The sequence below is a fragment of the Dasypus novemcinctus genome, chromosome 8 (genome assembly GCF_030445035.2).
Source record: "Dasypus novemcinctus isolate mDasNov1 chromosome 8, mDasNov1.1.hap2, whole genome shotgun sequence".
NCBI classification, from domain to species: Eukaryota; Metazoa; Chordata; class Mammalia; order Cingulata; family Dasypodidae; genus Dasypus; species Dasypus novemcinctus.
The window spans coordinates 96,770,493-96,790,190 of NC_080680.1; the positions used below are offsets into that span (position 1 = coordinate 96,770,493).

At 38.7% G+C, this 19,698-nt stretch overlaps 1 protein-coding gene across 1 annotated transcript; it reads right to left on the reverse strand.

The window, feature by feature from the left end:
- Positions 1-14,020: 14,020 nt before the first annotated feature.
- LOC101440173 (olfactory receptor 1J4-like) lies at positions 14,021-14,962 on the reverse strand. Its single transcript, XM_023588511.2, has one exon. It carries the CDS (start codon positions 14,960-14,962, stop codon positions 14,021-14,023), a length of 942 nt encoding a protein of 313 aa, XP_023444279.2.
- Positions 14,963-19,698: the final 4,736 nt, after the last annotated feature.

The window sequence follows — 19,698 nt, forward strand, 5'->3', positions numbered from 1 at the left end:
AGGATAGAGAGGCTTGGAAGGAAGACTAGAAATGAATATTATATCAGCAAAAGTAACTAAAAGTAAAATAAAAGTAACTAAAAGTGTGAAAAGAGTGGTGGAAATAAAATATGACAGATAAATCCTGTATATTTAGGAATAAACTTAACGAATGATGTAAACAACATGTATTTGGAAAACTATAATTCATCATTAAAAGAAATCACAAAAGACCTAAATAATTGGAAGAATATTCCATGCTCACAGATTGAAAAACTAAATATCATTAAAATGTCAATTCCACTCAAATTGATATACAGATTCAATGCAATCCCAATAAAAATTCTACCAGCATTTCTATCTGTGCTCTCAAAGAAAATCTTGTGTTCTGCAGCCACACGCTTCAGATAACTGAGAACCAGGCTCAGACTTTCATTGTATGAGTAGCACGTTAACAAAGAAAAACTAAAATTTCAACCCCACAGGGTATATGCAGTTAAAGTGAAGGCATTGATTGGAAAGGAGTGGAACCCAGAGAATTGGGATGGAGACATATGGGATGATGATAATATTGTTGGAGACTTTGGAACCCTAAATTCTGCTGAGACTTTACCATATAAACCTGTGGTGGCCTACCCTGTGGAGACCACACTTTGTCAATGTTGTATCACCCAGCCTCCAGCCTTACCCGGGGGTCCAGACCTCATTCCAGTCCTGAGGTGGGAACCAACCAAACTAAAGCCTGCATTGCCCCTCCTCTGGCCTCCCCCAGGGAGTCAGGACCTCCTCCCACCCCTGAGATAGGTACCAACCAAACTCCAGCATGCACTGCCCAGGCTCTCACCTGCCCCAAGAAGTCTGGACCTCCTCCCAGACCTGAGACAATTCTGATCCAGGAACCTATTTCACAGAAAATTATGTGTGTGAATGGGCATATGCTCATGGAATTCTCTGGTCTTACCATGTCCCCATCATCCTGAAGCAGCTGCATTGATAGAACAGTGGAATGGCCTTTTGAAGTCACAATTATGGTGCCAACTAGGTGGCAATTCCTTGCAGGGCTGGAGCAATGTTCTTCAGGAGGTTGTGTATGCTCTAAATCAGTGTCTACTCTATGGTGCTGTTTCTCCCCAAGCCAGGATACATGCATCCAGGAATCAAGGGGTGGAAATGGGAATAGCACCACTCACAATTACCCCTAATACTCCACTAGGAAAATTTTTGCTTTCTGTCCCTGCAACCTTAAGCTCTGCTGATCTACTGGACTTAGTTCCAACAGGAGGAGTGCTGTCACCAGGAAACACAATGATTTCATTGATCTGGAACTTAATACTGCTACCTGGCCACTTTGGGCTTCTCTTGCCTCTGAATCAACAAAGAAGAGATTTAATATCCTGACTGGTGCGATTGCTCTTAAGTATCAAGAGGAAATAGGACTGCATCTACAAAATGGGGGTAAAGAAGAGTTTGGCAGGAATACAGGAGATCCTCTAGGGCATCTTTTAGTACTGCCATGCCCTGTGTTTAATGAGTGGAAAATTGCAACAACCCAATCCAAGCAGGACTAACAGTAGTCAGAATCTTCAGGAATGAAAGTTTGGGTCACCCCACCAGGCAAAGACCCATGGCCAGCCAAAGTACTTGCTGAAGGTAAGAGGATCATGGAATGGATAGTGGAAGAAAGTAGTGATAAATATCAACTTCAACCATGTGACCATTTACAGAAATGAGGACTATAATAGTTATGACTCTTTCTTCCTTGTTTCATTATGACCACGGTTGTTTATGTACATAAAATGAACAGCTTTATGTTTTCTTCCCTAACATTTTCCCTTATGATATGACAAGTTGAATAAGTTTCATGTCTTGAGTTTGGACAGTCCTGGAAACTCATCATGGACCTTCACTGGACTGTGATCAGAGCTCCTGGTTTACAGTCTGCTTGTGGAACCTGGACTTGTGCATCCCCACAGTCACATGAATCTTATAAAATCTCAGATATCTCCTGTTGATTCTGTTCCCTACAGAACTCTACTAATACAATAGTATTATTGGGGAGATGCTCTTAATCATTAGTTAAAGGTGTTTTATAACAATGCAAGGTATTGGTGGTAGGGCAAGGTATGAAAGCCCTGTATGTTGTTATATATGTTTGTTTTCTAAGTTCACAACTATTACTATACACTTACTATGATATGCTTATGTATGAGTGATATACTTCAATAATTTTTTAAATAAAAAAGATTACCTATACCTGTGTTCTCTTCTAGTTATTTCAGGCTTATGGATGTGTAGTTAATGAGCAATAAATTGCAGATATTTAAAGCATACATGCTGGTAAGTTTGACCTATGGATACACTCAGGAAACCATCCATCACAACAATCAAGTCAGAGAAAACATCCAACTTCCTAAAATATTTCCTCATTCCACTATGTAAGAGATTCCTCCCACAATTTTCTTTTTCAAGCCCTCTTCTCTATAACCAGGCAGCCACTGATCTGCTCTCTAACACTAAGATTAGTTTGTCATTTCTAGAATTTAATGTAAAGGAAATCACACAGCATGTGGATGACTTCTTTAAGTATAACTATATGAGATTTATCCAGGTTGGTGTTTTATTAAGAGTCCATTCTTTTTCATTATTGACTAGTATTCCAGGGGTTGGTTAATATTTAAGTTGTTGTTGCTTAACATTTCATTTGTGTCCTATTTTGGACCATTAAAAATAGAGCTCGTCCGAACAATATAAATCAGTCTTTGAATGGATTTGTGCTTTCATTTCTCATGGTTATGTAACTAAGGGTGTAATAACAACATCATATCTTAAGTGTCCAATCAGTATTTTTAGAAACTGCCAGTGGGTTTGTATGATTTCTGTTCCCAACAACAGTGCACAATAGTTCAAACCCTTCTAATCCTCACCAACATGTGGATGGTCAGAGTTAGAGGTTTGCAATAATTAACAAACTGTAGCTCAGTTTCCCCTGATATGCACTGGGAAAAAGCTAACCCCATCTTCCATAGCCTACATGTCCAAGGGCATGGCGCTTCCCCACTGGTTAAATAAAGAAACCACAAGGAGATGGGAGTAAAGGAAAATGTAAACCTTCCCTACCTACATATCAGAGGGAGATAAAACTCGTACAAAACAAAGAAACATCTGCTCCTGCAGCATTCCAAGAAACCATAACTCCCTAACCCTCTATCTTCTAGTCACTATCAGGGAAAGTTCCACCTCTAAGAGCTTCCCATTGGCCCCTGCCCTTCATTCGGACCCTCAACCTCCTCCCACCAACTATCATTTCCCCGCCTAGGAAAGTTCTGTATAAATACAAATCCTCCCTTCCAGGGGTGAGCTGAAGTCTCTCTTCAGACCCCCACAATGCTGGCGGGGGGACTGAAGTCTGTTCTTCAGACCCCCTCCATTAGGAGAGCTTCTCAATAAATCTTTCTTTGTATAGTCAATCAGTCGCCGTGTCCCAGTAAGCACTGTATTTTCTCCAATGGTCAGTCTCTTTAATTTTAATATTCTAACAACTGTGTACTGTTGTCTTGGTTAACCCAGAACTATAAAGTTTTTCTCAATTATTTTCTTCAGATATTTTGTCATTTTAGATTTTACATTTACATGTATTACCCACTTTAAGTTCTATTTTATACATAGGGCAATGTCTAGCTAGAATTCCATATTGATGAACACAGATATTCAAGTCTTCCAGAATCATTAGCTCACAAAATACTATTCTTCACAGTGTAAAAATCATGGATCCAATCAATCCTCTTCAGAGTAAGTAAAAAATGGATATGTGATTTTACAGGAAAGATCTGCAGAAGATCTTTTTGTGTAATGGCTTGGAACCCCTTGAATTGCACAGAATAACAAGTTACTTGAGATTTTAAGAGCAAAAACACAGTCAGCCTGAATGAGAAGGTACAGAGGTATGACAAAATGAAGGAACAATCAGCCCATGGGCAGAAACATAGATGCCGAGGTCTGGGCTTGATGGAACTTCTTTGGACCAACAGAGAGAAGCTACCATTGTTGCATGTGGAAAGGATGGATACATCCCAGTGTTCCAGGAGAGCATGACCATAACTGTGACCTCATAAAGGGTGGAGATGCCCTTCCACTGATCTAAAGAACACAGAATCAAGTCACAGACTATACTCAAGCCTTGGAATCTAATGGAATTTGGTCTGCTGGGTTTTGGACCTTCTTTGGACCCATAACCCCTAGTTTCCTTCCATCTCCTTCTTTCAATAATGAGAATATCTATCCTGTCCCTTTCCACTATTGTAGATTGAAAGCAGATAATATGTTTTCTAGGTTTCATAGGTCCACACTTGGAAGGAATTATTCATTTAAGATTGATCATACTCATGAATGATTTAGATGAAGTTTGGGGCAAGAGATGTTACTGACATGGCTTACAGCTTCTGGGTAATTGGTAGAGTGTGTTTTTGAATGTAATAACAACATGCTTTTTAGGAGTTCAGAGGAAAGGCTGTTTTGAATTGAAAGATAAATACAAGACCTAGCCCATGGTCCTGTGGGTTTAAACTCATTTATAAATAAAATCTTAAAGGATGTCATTAGTTAAGGTCAGGTCAACCTGAATCAGGGTGGGACTTAATCTGATAAACCTGGAATCCTTAATAGCAAAAAATTGTGCTCAGTGAAGGAGGAGCCAAAGGCCATGTGACAGTGACAGAGATTGAACTGTGGATTTCCAGCAGGCCACCACCAGTACCAGACAGAGTTCAAAAAAGTATGATCCAGTCAACACCTTACTTTTGGACTTCTAGACTCCAAAATATGAGAGGATACTTTCTATTGTTTAGGTTGACAAGGCAAACTAAAAAAGTATAAATTAAGTCTTCAGTATTCTTACTGATGTTCTATTTCTTCAATAAATTGAATTCATTACCTTGAATTGAAAGTGATGTCAAAATATTTGACTATAATTGCAGATATGTCTATTTCTCCTTGCAGTGCTAAGAGATTTGCTGCATGTATTTGGGGATTTTTTTCATTTTTAAAGAAGCTTTAGATTACAAAAATGCTACTTTGAAAATATAGGGGATTCCCATATACATCACACCCTCAACTTTTCACACTTACCCCTGTTAACAAGATCTCCTATTAGTGTGGTGCATTTGTTACAATTGATGAATATATACTGAAGCATTGCTATTAACTATGGTTAACATATTACAATTAATATGATTTACACTTTGCACCACATAATTTCATGGGTTTTGACAAAATGTATAATGGCTTGTGTCTGTCATTACAATACCATGCAGAACAATTCCAATGTCCTAAAAATGGCCAGCTATGTGTATTTTGAAGATCTGTTATTAGGAGGAAAAGTGCTTAGAATTATTATGTACTCTTGATTAATTGATACCTTTGTCATTTTGAAATGTTTCTTATCCCTGTAAATAATTTTGCTATGAAATTAATTTGTGTGATATTATTCTAAACAATTCAGATTTATTGATTAGGGTTAGCATGGTATATCTTTTACCATTGTTTTACTTTTTTATTCTTATTTTTTTACTGTGAGATAAAAATGTATCTCTACGGTAACTGGTAGGAACCAATGATCTGATTTATTTTTATGATTGTGGAGGATTAACACCTTGCACTGATTTCCATAAATCAAGAATACAGTTCCTGGTAGCTCTATAAGAAATATTAACCATTATGTTAGTCTCATACCCCTTTCCTATGCCTGAAGGCCCTAGGTTTCCCTTGGGTGTCTGAGCCTCATAAGTGACCATAGCTAATTTTTAATAAATTATTAAGTTGGGTAGGTAAATAGGGGTTTATAATATTCCTGTAAGCAAAGGGAAAAAGATTATTAGTTTAAGGTACAATGAATAGCAATGCAACTGAAAAAAGTCCTTGACCAAAAGGGGGAAAGAGTAAAGACAAATGAGTTTATATGGCTAGTAGTCCCCTATATTTTTTATGTATAATTTATATAATCTAAATACCTTTAAATTTTTAAATTTAAATTAAAGAAAAGGTACAATTAATATCTGTGGATCTCAAAGGTTGGCTCTAATAAAATATTTCCTATACAGTAAAATGGTTTCAAAGAGTAATCAAGCATTCTACTAAGATGGCATCATAATATGCTCCAGAGAGCCATTCTCCCCAGAATTTTTAAACAACTAACAAAGATGGAAGTGAAATCACCACTCACTAACCAACTTTTCAGAGTAGCCCCTCCCTTACAGGCTTGTAGAATTTTCTAGACGTTTCTACTTCCTCTTCGTTCAAAGGCCCACCTCCTCATGTTTATTTATACAAGGCTTGTTGCTTCACTAGATAAGTTACTGTTTCCTTTCATCCTTGTGGTACCTGCTAAAGCCAGCTCTGATCAGTTCTAGACACTGAGAATGCTAGGCCTCCATTTTAAGACCAAGCATAACTTCAACTGAGCATGCTCTCCTTAAACCCACCTTTCCTAAACTGGATTGGCCCATGTCACTTCGACCTATCCATAACCATGCCCCATAGCCAGCTTTCCCCAAACTGGATTGGCCATGCCATCTCACTCCATCCTTACCCACTACATTAGGCCCATCTTCCCTTGATTGTATAAAACCCCAGTGCCCATTTTTTTTTTGTTGATATTGATCTGAAGTGTACCTCCAGTCTCCTTGTTGGTTGACTACTAAATAAACTCTTTCTTTTCTCGAAATCCTGGTGATTCAGCATGTCTTCTGTGTACATCAGCAGTGCAATCTTCCTCAAAACTCCAGAAAAAAGTTAAAGGTTTGCAGTAACTGGACAAGTGCCCAACCAAGAAAAATAAAACTGTTTAAAAAGTATGAGGAGCACCTGGCACATTTGCTACACCCTTGCAAGCTCCTCTCTAGTTTGGTGTGAATCTTGCCTGTACTTCCCTTGTGGGCTCCTGGCCCTGTTCCAGAGGGACCAGGTAAACCTTATATGCAAGCAAGTGTGCCTGCATGTTGGTGCCAATTTTGGGGTGGTAGCTGGAAATACTAAACTGGGATACTTGTCTCTACCTCACCCTCCCAAAATTGGCCCTGGGGGCAGGAGATGTTGAGGAACAACTAAAGCTTTTAAAAAATGAAAAGGTCAAAGCAGCCTGAGGCAAAGAATTGGCTGCTAATAACACAATACAGCACACTCGAGGTGGGGCAAGTCTATTTCAGAAGGAAAAGATGGGCACTCAGATTCCTTTACATGGGGTATTTTCTAAGGCCATGATTTCCTACAATGTACTGTTACTCACGAATAAAATGTACTGAAGGTCTAATACATGCAACAAATTTGATGATCTTTGAAGACATCATGTTGAGTAAATAATCCAGACACAAAATGAAAAATATTATATGATCTAAATAATATGAAATAATTAGATAACATGAATTTACAGAGTCTGGAACTAGAATACATGATAAAAGGGGCCAGGATGGGGCAAAAAATGGAGAGTTAATGCTTGAAAGGTACAGAGTTTCTGTTGGAATGATGGGAGAGTTTTGGTAATGGGTGGCGGAAATTGTAGTACTACAATGTGAATGTAATTACACCACAAAGTTATGCACTTATATGTGGATATAAGGGAAAATGTCAAGTTATGCATATGTTACCAGAATAAAAATTTTTTAAACCATAGAACAGTATAACGCCACCTGTGACAACCAATATAAACTACGGAATGTTTTTATATGTTAATTGTAATAATATGTTCATCAGTTGTAACAAAAGTAACACAGGAAACAGACATGGCTCAACAGATAGAGCATCAGTCTACCATACAGAGGGTCCAGGATTCGATTCCCAGGGTCTCCTGACCTGTGTGGTGAGCTGGCCAACGTGCAGTGCTGCCACGTGCAAGCAGTGCCATGCCACATAGGGCGCCCCCACATAGGGGTGTCCCACGTGCAAGGAGTGCATCCCATAAGGAGAGCCACCCCATGTGAAAAAAAGCACAGCCCACCCAGGAGTGGTGTCACACACACACAGAGCTGATGCAGCAAGATGATGCAACAACAACAAAAAAGAGAGACGCAGTTTCCCGATGCCACTGGATAGTACAAGCGGACACAGAAGAACACACAGCAAAAGGACACAGAAAGCAGACAATGGGGGGGAAGACAAATAAATTAAAAAATAAATCTTTTTAAAAAACAAACTAACACACTTATTCACCCCATTAATATGGAAAACTATGTTTGAAGAGGTGAGGTATATGGAAACTCTGTACTTGCTATATAAATTTTCTGTATACTAACTTTTTTAACTAAAAAAAATAAAGAACGCAGATGCATTTAGTTTTCTTTTAAAGTTTGCTAGATATTTATTATAACAAATAAGAATGAACAAACAATAAACTACTATCCTGTATCCATCATACAGGTGGAAAAGGAAAGATACAGAGACATTCTTAGTAAACTGATTGACTAGAAGTGATCAAAGTGGCCATACTTGATAATGTTCCTTGATACAATCCACCTGGGGCAACAGGAAAATGATACTCTAAGAATTTCCAAGGGATCATCTGTGTAGAGAACCTCTGTAATATTTACCTGTGTCCTTTCTTTGGCATTTCCAGTTGAGAGAAGACATCGCTGCATCATTGCCCACAGGAGACTATCTCAGGAGGGATGAAGCTATTAATAGTCGAATGTGCCATGATCGCGAAAGAGGTTGTTGATGTGGGAAGTGTGGGGTGAGGGGGTGAGGGGTATATGGGGACCTCATATTTTTTTAATGTAACATTAAAAAATAAGGAAGGAAAAAATTTTAATTTAATTTAATTTAATTTAAAAAATAGTCAATATCTTTAAAAGATTGAGAGAACTAAATGGGGTAAAACACAACACATACTTAGATTACCTGGCATTTAGTAAGCTTTCTTTAAAATTTTATTTTATTACTATTTACAAACTCATTACCTCCTGCTGCTCACACATACTTACACTTTTGGTTTCATAATCATTGTAGTTTTCAAGAGCTATGTTATGTAAACCAAAAGGTAAGAGTAACCCTTGACTTTTATCTTTCTCTCAATTCTTTAGCAACTCTTGATAGTTCTAACTTCCAACAGCATCACCACCTCCACTGCTATCATCATAGACTAAATGACCACTGTTACTTAACTGCACTATTGTAATAGCTTCTCAGATACTCTCCCTTCTGTAATACAAGGCACTATTCCCACTGTCTATTCTCAGCATGGCATCCAGGACAATCCTTTCTCAAGCTTACTTATGTTGTTCATTCTGCAGAAGAGCTTCAAGTGCTTTACAAATAATTCAAATTATTCAAAGGAAAAATAAAATTTCATTTCTGCTCTGTTAGCTGTAAAATTATCTCTGACTGCTTTTTTACTTCCTCGCTCCTGTCCAGTCACATTAACATCCTTTCTGTTAGTGGAGCATAGCTGGCACTCGTTCATGTCCGCAACTGTGCAGTGATTGTCTCTACTCCCAGGAATATTTTACCTACAAATATCCTCATGGTTCAGTATGTTAACCCCTTCAATGTTTTGTTCAAATATCACCCTCTTGATGATTCAGTCTTCATTCCACTACTTAAAATTGAAACCTGTTCCCATCATTCTTGATCTCTGAATCAAAGTGAGTTTTTATTTTTTATTTTGTACTTTTATTGTGTTAATATATCTACAACTCAACATTTCACATTTTATAAACCATCAGATATAAAATTCAGTGAAATTAATTATATTCACTATATCGTGCTACCATCACCAACATACAATGCTAATATTTTTCATTGCCCATTCTGCAGAAATTCTGCACCCATTAGGCAATAACTCCCCACTCCTCTTATATCCTTGCCATAGTTTACCAGGGCTTCTAGGACAAATACCACAAAATGGATTGGTTAACTCCAGGAATTTACTGGCTAAAGGATTTGGAGGTAAGAACTCCAAAATCTACACACCGCTAAGCCCTTGCTTTCTCTGTGAAGTCTACTGCGCTCTGGTGCAAGTTTGTCAAAATCCTTGTACTTTCTGGTCTTGTATCTCCCTCCTGTTACAAAATGATCTCTCAAGGCTTGTGTCTCCTCTTGAGGTTTTTTCTGATTCTAGGTTCTGAATTTCCTCTCTTATTAAGTATCCAGAGATACAGATTAGGGCCCATCCTCATTCCATTTGTCCATATGAAATAGGAGTTTAGATCATATTCGCAAATGAGTCCACACTACAGTCAATAATATATCTTCAGAAGGTCTTATTTACAAACTTATAAGTTTACTTATAACACCCACAGGATTGCAGATTAAGATTAGGAACATGTCTTTTTCTTTGGGGACATAATTCAATATAGCATACCCTTCAAACCTTAGTAAACTATAATCAACTTTCATTCTCTCAGAGTTTATTTACCGTATTTCCTATGAGTCAGATCATAGAATATCTGGCAGTTGGTGTCTTACTTACTTCATTCCACATGAAATCTGTACAATAATATTCATATAAGCATTATTCAAAATTGCCAAAAGGTGGAAGCAACACAATTGTCCATCAACAGATTAATGGATAAGTAAAATGTGGCATATACATAAAATGGCATGTTATTGAGCCATAAAAAAGAACGAAGTTCCCAAACATGCAACAACATGGATGAACCTTGATGATATCATGTTGAGTGAAATAAACCTGCTGCTTTTCATACTACTTAAAAACATGATATCTGCTGATTTTTTCATTTGATTTCATTTTCCCCACTAAATTTAAATTCTTAAAGCAAAAATATTTTTGCTTCAGATTTATGCATTCATAGAAATATCCAGAGACATGGTAAATAATTATCAAAGGATAAATAAAATGAATACATCTGTTTGTCTTGCTTAGAGATAATTTTTGCTGATGGACAGTAAAAGATAATTCATTTTCAAAGTCTAGAATTATCAGGCAGATTTAAGTTGTCTGCAGAAAGTCTTATATGGACAAAAAGTATATTTTACATTGGTTTGGGAATTTAGTAATGGGATTGCCTGCTCTGTGCTTCTCTAATGGTTTCTTCTCACAGACACAATCAAATTTATGGATAATCTGGCCAAAATCTTTCGAATACATTTATGTTAGAGGTTCTCCCTCACTAGGTTTGCAATATTTAATGAACTGTGACTCAGTTCCCCATGACAGGCATTGAGGAAAACAAGTCTTCCCCCACATAGCCTATGTGTCTGAAAGCATGGCACTTTTCCAAAAGTTGAACAAAGAAACCACGTGGAGATGGTAATAAAGTGAGATACAGACCTTCACCACGTCCAGATCAAAGCACCACCTGCTACTCCAGCATTCCAAGAAAACATAACTCCCTAGCCCACTATCCTCTAGTCATACAAGAGGAAATTTTCACCTCGAGGGCTTTGTATTGGCCCTTGCACCTCCCTAGGACACTCGACCCCCTCCAACCAACTATCATTTCCCTGCCTAGAAAGGTACTGTTTAAATTCATATTCCCCCTTCCAAGGATGGGCTGAAGTCTATTCTTCAGACACCCTCCATTGGGAGAGCTTCCCAATAAACTTTTTGCCTGCAATCCTCAGTCTCCACATCCCAGTGAGCACTGCCTTTGCACCAATATTTGGTGCTGAAAACCCAGGACTGGTGTTGCACTGAGAATGATTGATTGGTGATCAATCTCCCCCTGCCATTGCTGAAAGCCCATCCAGCACTGGTCAACTGGGTGAGTTAAGGATTTCTCTTACGGAGGATCCTGCTCTCTCTCACTCTCTCCTTTTTCCATTCTCTAGGACAACCCAGCAAAAATCCTAGTACTAGGTCAATGATCCTCACTGTCCCTGAGGGCCACGGCAGTTGGAAAACCTGTGTCGTTATGAGAAGAAACCCTTTGGCTCTAGAGATGTCTGGTTCCAACCACGGTTTCCTGTTTCTTTGGAGATTTCTAACCAATTCGGCGTCACCTGTCTCACTCAGAATCTCACCTGTCCTAGAGATCCTTAGTCTCACCCAGCCACCTAAAATGGGGAATTGAATTTTGGCCTCCCCAAAAACCACACCCTGGGCTGTCTCCTTCATAAACCAAGAAGGAGATATCAGACATAAAAAGTTCATTTTCTGTCAACCTCTGTGTGGCCACAATACAAATTAGACAATGAAAGTCAATGGCCAGAAAATGGCACTTTTGATTTCCAAGTTCTCTGAGACCTAGAGAACTTTAGATAGCACAATGGCAGAGAGTCAGAGATCCCTTATATTCAGGCCTTTTATCTTCACAATTGCCCCTCCCTCTACCAATCCTGTTCTTCCCACCAAATTCTACTTTTGTACCAGATACCAGCTCAGAAACCTTCCTCCTCACCATTGCGACCCCCTAACATTTCTGATCACCCCAATTTTGATCCCTCAGATCACGGCACCACATATCTCCTCCATATAATCCTCCAGTGTTATCTCTGAACTCACCCTCCACCCCTTCATCCTCCTCCCTTTCATCACTACTGCCTCTAACCTTCCCTTCTCGAACGCTCCTCATACTCGCTCGTGGGGACTACTTCCTCTTTCTGTGCCACAACCCTCCACCTCTGACAGCACATAGGCTCCTGCTCCACACAGACAGCAGTTCCTCTCTTACCCCCTGGGAACTTTCTGCCTGCAGTCTTCAATCTCTGGCTCCCAGTGAGTGCCATATTTTATCCAATAGTTTATACCTTAGAAAATCATCAGACACACTGTATTAACTAGCAAACACATTTTGAAAGGATGCATTCTGAACTCTACAATCTTAAAGATTTGAAAATACATTAGCCTTCTATAACTACAGAAAATGGAAGACAAAATGATGGAGAAAACAAAAATGATTGTTATCCCATTTATATATAACATGCACATTATGATTATTCATTAAATTTCAAATTACAAATTTTATGATATTTATCTAAAATTATTTTCAACAAAACTTGAAATAAACTCAACTGTAAGGATCCAAATGAATATCATTTTCTGAACCAATATAGGTATCATATTACATTTGAAAATTCTTATTTCAATATGGCATCTGTAACTTAAGGAGTTAAAAGATATAACTTACACAAAACATGTTATTATTCACAACTCTAATCTTAGTCTAAAATCATTTCTATTCTTGAAGAGAGAATATATGTTTCTGAAGTGCTGTCTTCCTTCAGAAAAAAACTGTACATGTATTGTGGTATCGTAGCAAGTCATTCATATCTCCTCCAGCGGGTAAGGCAACAACTTAACATGATGAGGAATATGTTACTCACACTTGACTTGACAGAAATGGGAAACACTGACAAAGCCAGACACTGAGGATATGTGAAAGTGAAGGAACAATGAATATACCTAAAGCTAAAGCAATTGGTGTCAGTACTATCACAGATTTTCTGTGAAGCTGCAGATTTTAAATTCTGTGGATTGTAGAAAAATACGCAAGGAAGAAATCCTAGGCAGGGGCCAAAAACAGGAAGGGAACAATGAAAAGAACATTTTGGAGTGTATCAGAGACAAAGGCTGACACTTAATTTTGCTGCATATCGAACCATCCCAAAACTTAGTGGCTTAAACAATCATTTATTTACGTCACAATGCTGTTGGTTGCCATTTTAGCTAGAGCTAGACTAAAATGAATGGTGCTTCTGGTCTGGCCAGGCTCAGATGATCTATGAAGGGGTCAATTGCCCCTCTGCAAGCAGCTACCATGTTGCACGGGGTGGGATAAAGGCTTCCTGGGGTATCTTGTTTCTCTTTCATATGGTCTCGTATTTTCTGGAAGCCTAACTTTAGGCTTGCTCACTTTGTGGCTTCTGAAAAAAAACCTACAAAGACATATGAGGCCTTGACATTAACCACTTACTTTACCCTTTCCAATAAATCTATTAGTCATAGCAATTCAACAGCCTTGCTCACACTTAAAAAGGGGTTTGCAAAATATTACAGTGATTTTTGCAAACTGCCATAATAACCTACACAATTTTTTCAAGGAGTCATCACTGGGGCATCACTAAAAAAATTAAGAAAATGTACAGTTGGTTGTCACTTGACAAAAGTAATCCCCCTTCTATAAAGTATCCCCAGAGCCGATTTCATGTCTCTGTTCCTCAGGCTGTAGATGAACGGATTCAGCATGGGAGTCACCACCGTGTACATAACTGAGGCAATTATGTCCTTGATGTCATAATTGTTTGATGAAGGAAAGAAGTATACCATGGCAAGAGTCCCATAGTACAGAAAAACCACAGAGAGGTGAGAGCCACAGGTAGACAAGGCTTTGCAGATCCTCTTGATGGAGGGGACCTTGAAGATGGTGGCCCCAATATGGATATAAGAGCCCAAAATAGCACTCACTGACAGAAAGAAAATCACTCCTGCCTCAGTAAAGATGACTAGATCATTGAGTGAGGTGTCTGAACAGATCAACTTCAGGAGTGTTGTGAGAGCACAGAAGAAATGGGGAATCGTATTATCATCACAGAAGGACAGGCGGACCAAGAGGAGGGTGTGCAACAGGGCATGGGCACAAGAGCAGAACCAGGACCCAACCACCAACAAGATACACAGCTCCTCCCTCATCATGGTGGTGTAGTGCAGTGGGTGACAGATGGCTACGTACCTGTCATAGGCCATCACTGCAAGAAGAAAACAATCAACACAAGCAAACAACATGTAAAAATACATCTGGAAAATGCACCCCACATAGGGAATGGATTTGTTACTAGTATGAATGTCCGTCAACATTCTTGGGACAGTGACAGTTGAGAAAGCAACATCATTGAAGGCCAAGTGGCTGAGGAAGAAGTACATGGGGGTGTGGAGGCGAGAGTCCAGCCTGATGAGCAGGATGATGAGCAGGTTCCCCAGCACCGTGGTGAGGTACATGCCCAGGAAGAGGGTGAAGAACACACCCCGCTGCTCTGGCTGGATGGGGAGTCCCAGGAGGAGGAATTCAGACACGCTGCTCTGGTTCTCCCACCTCATGCTGCTCTTTTCTTTGTTGGGAAATCTTAAAAAGTGGAAATGCCAAGGACCTAAAAATATCTGACATGCCCATAACATTATAATAATGTCCATTTTAGTATAAAATTATCGATTTTTAACTACATTTACGTGTATTTCACACATGATGATACATGAATCATGTCTCACATTTTGACTCCTATGATGCATTAAAACTTCAAAATAACCAACAAAATTTCATTCCATTAAAACCAGGGACAGTTTTTCTTTATTCAGTAAATGATTATTCAATATCATCCTTACCCCAGTAATATAGTAAACACTTAATAGGGAAATAGAAATGCAAAGTGTCTATGGCTATGTGCCAGGCCCTGTGCTGAATATTTTGTATGTATTCAATAGGCTTTGTGAAGTAGGAATAGTTGACCCTCTTTTATCAGTGAGGAAACCAAGTCTCAGAGAGCTGATGTCACTCCCAAGGAATACAAAAACTCTTGAGGACCAGAAAGAAGATTGGGTCCAAGACTAACTTAAAGCAGACACTGGGCTCTTATACACTAAAATATGATCTCTGTGCAGGGCTGGAAATGCTAGGGACCTGCCTGTCCCTAGAAGAAGCATGGCCACTGTTGAAAGACAATTAAGGAAATAATTTTGTTTTAGGAGTCTACCAGAAACCTCTAAAACACATACATGAATTACAAGCACATATGTTACTGACTTGGGAATTCTATTCATCTGTGCTCAAACAGTAAATATGTAGTTACCCACACAATCATATAAATACAACTCAAAAATAATGCCTAACATTGGACACAAGAAAAAGCACAACCACTAATACATGTACAGTCACAAGACAAATATAAAACACATAAAATACACACCACATATGACCTATATATGACTCACTCTTTTAGTCTAGACACACACATACAAGCTTACATATGAACAAGCAAAAGTACACAATGTCACCTGCATCACATCAAAGTCATACAAGAAATACCAAATGCACATGTCCCTTCATATTCGGGAAACAGAGAACTCACATAGTCATGCACATACACCCCTTTAAGTGTGAGACCTTCCAGTCCCAAAGTGCAGGGGAAGGCAGCCAGTGCATGAGTCACTTGGCACAGTCACATAATCATTATCTACAAATAAATTAACTGCAAGTAAACAAATGCAATCAACAAACGCACATACACACACACATCTCATGTATATGTAAATATATCTCATAAAAGAAGATTATACATACCTCTTCATTGAGAAGAGATTCAAGCTTTCTTTCTTATGCTGGTTATAGGAAAAGTCAGAAATCTTGTGCTTCACTTAAGAAGCACCTAAGTCTTCCTCCAGATTCTCCACTTGCATTTACTTAACTATGATGTCAGTTCAATGGTGGAAAAGTGGGAATTATTGAAGGAGAAGAGGCCAAGTATTTTGGATCAATGACACAGATTAAGAAACTCCAATGATGCACGCAAATGGGGCACTTCTTTAATTGGGGCCTTTTTGGAGCTCTGTGTTCTGGGTCAAAATGGGGAAAAATCAGGCTGAGTCAGTTACTTATCACACACATGCACACATGCACTCACCACACAGAGAGACTGAATTGACAAAGAAAATATGTGTATAACTATATTATATATGCAAAAAAAAAAAACCATAAAGACCCACCAAAAATGTACCTGCCAATCTATAATCACATAGATATACCTTGACCACTGAAAATCCACTGCTCACTCTGACCTTTGCCAGTTCTTGTGAGCTCAGGCACCTTCTGATCCACTTTCCTGAGTCCCTACTTGCTGACGACACCAGGGAGAGAAGAGTAAATGAAAGACTCTGTGAGCCCTCATTTCTATGTATGACCTTGAGCTCCAGAGAAATGGGCAGAAGGTTACCTTTCTACCAACCACAGTGGAGTCAGATAACATCCCTTCGCCCCTGGAGAAGGAGATAATTAAGTAGACTAAGTGCCTCCAATTTTCCTCACACCTTGGGGAAGAGCCTGGTCAGGGACTGGAAGGTCTGAGATAGTAGAGTCACCAGAGAGGGGCCCAGATATCAGGTCATCCCAGGCCACTCTTCCCCTGTTCAGAATTCCATCTGAGAAGCCAGAGTGGCTCAGTCATCCTCCAACGCAGATGTAGTCAGTGAACAAGGTCAGAGAGTACTGGAATTGGGTCTCGATACTGCCAGTCATTTTTTTGTTGACCCTGAGCAAGTAAAGCAAATTCTCTTAACTTTGTTTCATTAGCCGAAAATGCAGATAATGATAATATTGTCATCATGGTGTTGTTATTAAAATTAAATGAAATAACACATACTAGTTCCCATAATAACTGCACAATGAACAGTAATTCTAATTAGCATTGTCATTGTATCTTCCAAAAAATATAGTTGTATGCATGTACACTATAGATATATAATTACTGATGTTGAATGAACCACAAAATTATTTATTAAAATTGTTAGAATTTACTAACAGTCTACACCATCCATAAAAGAGATCTAAGCTGTCCACGAAGAACAATTTATGTGATTCAAATTTCAATAGATCCACCAATCCTACTTTACTCCACCTTTGTTGTTCCTCTTGGATTCTACAAAAAAAAAAAATGGACATTTTTACAGGATTTTTCTCAAGGATCTTTCTTTCCCACTTTAGCCAATCCTCAGCACTCAATCTAAAGGTTAAATCATACGTTTAATCTACTCTACTATTTGGGGCGCATTTCTTTCTTGTGTCTCAATAAGATGTAATCACCACTAGGACATTGGTTGTAAAATTTACTCCTTCCCTCTTCCCACCACACATAAAACAGCATCCTCTGGGCACACACTTCTCAAGTGCCAAATTGTGAAACCAGCCTGTTATATCCAAACAGAGAGACCACCAGATCCCCCCAAGTGCAAGTCCCAGTCCACAGGTCACTTTGTTCTCTATCTATGTAAGGGAAAAAGGGATTAAGAATACTCTTTTAGGGAAGTGGACTTGGCCCAGTGGCTAAGGCATCCATCTACCACATGGGAGGTCTGAGGTTCAAACCCCGGGCCTTCTCGACCCATGTGGAGCTGGCCCATGCACAGTGCTGATGCACGTAAGGAGTGCCGAGCCACGCAGGGGTGTCCCCCGCGTAGAGGAGCCCCACGCGCAAGGAGCGCACCCCATAAGGAGAGCCACCCAGTGCGAAAGAAAGTACAGCCTGCCTAAGAATGGTGCAGCCCACATGGAGAGCTGATATCAACAAGATGACACAACAAAAAGAAACACAGATTCCCATGCCGCTGACAACAACAGAAGCGGATAAAGAAGAAGATGCAGCAAATAGACACAGAGAACAGACAACTGGGGCAGGGTTGGGGGGGAAGGGGAGAGAAATAAATTTAAAAATCTTTAAAAAAAAAAATACTCTTCTGGTATGAGCTCTGTATAACTTTATTTACTTAGAGCCAGCCCAATTAATTGAAAGTAAACAGCAAATTAAACAATTCTACAAATGATTGTTCTTAAAATGCTAAAAAAATGAGTTAAGTAAGAAATCAACTAGGAAATAATAATCATGTAATAAATTTACTGCTAGTGCCTAAATGTAACTGAGTGAAAGCACTCCTTGAAAAGTTGGTGAAATATCCTAACATATTTTAAATAGAAGAAAGATTTGAAAAAATTCAGTAAAATCATTATAAAACCGAAAAATCCCCACTCCAAATTCTGAAACATCAGTAATTGATTAGGAAAAATAATTTTCATAAAACAAATGTATTTTTAAGAAGTCTAAAGAATTCTGTAGCTCCTATTTTTTAAAAATCTAAACTTCCCTAAAGCACTACCATGAAAATCCAATGTACTATGATTTTTTTTAAGTTTTTTGAAATATTAAAGATTATAAATATGGAATGTCCAAGATTTTTCTCTTTTTATGTATTATATTCAATTTGCTAAAATCATGTAGGAGTTTCTCTAGTTATGTAAGTGAGAGAGTTTAACGGATAGAACCCTTTCATTCAGTGTGTGTGTCCTGTATTTGTATTAAGATAATGCTGACTTCATAAAATGACTAAGTAGGGAAACGTCTTAGTTTCCTGGCTGCCAAAACAAATAATCATACAATGGGTTGGTTTAAACAACATGATTTTATTGGCTAATGGTTTTGAGAGAAGATTAAAATAGAGGCATCATAAAGGCAATGCTTTCCCCGTGAGGAGTGCGGTATACTGGGCTGGCTGCCAGAGATTCTTGGTGTTCCTAGGCTTTCATTCACAGGGAAACGTTCTCTCCTTTGTCTTCAGGTTTCATGGACTTCAGCTTCTTGTTCCTATGTTTTTTATCAATTTTTGGTTAATTTTCCTGTAAGATGTGAGGTAGGGTCCCTCTTTCCTTCTTTTGGCTATGGATATCCAGTTCTCACGGCCCCATTTCTTATATGTACTGTTCTGCCCAAGCTGAGTGGGTTTCACAGGATAGTCAAAAATCATTTGAACATAGAGTCTGTTTCTGAACCATCAACTTGGTTCCATTGGTCTATGTGTAAGGCTTGATGCCAGTACCATGCTGTTTTTACCACTGTACCTAGGTAATATTATTTAAAGTCTGGAAATGAGAGTCCTACAACTTGGCTTTTCCTTTTTAAGATTTTTCTGGCTATCCAGGACCCCTTACCCTTCCACATAAGCTTGAAAACCATGTTTTCCATTTATTTTTAAAATGCTGATGGAATTTTTATCAGGATTGCATTGAATCTATATAT

Bases quoted from the DNA above. Each gene is read 5' to 3' on its own strand.
- LOC101440173 (XM_023588511.2), bottom strand. From the start codon at position 14,962: ATGAGGTGGGAGAACCAGAGCAGCGTGTCTGAATTCCTCCTCCTGGGA.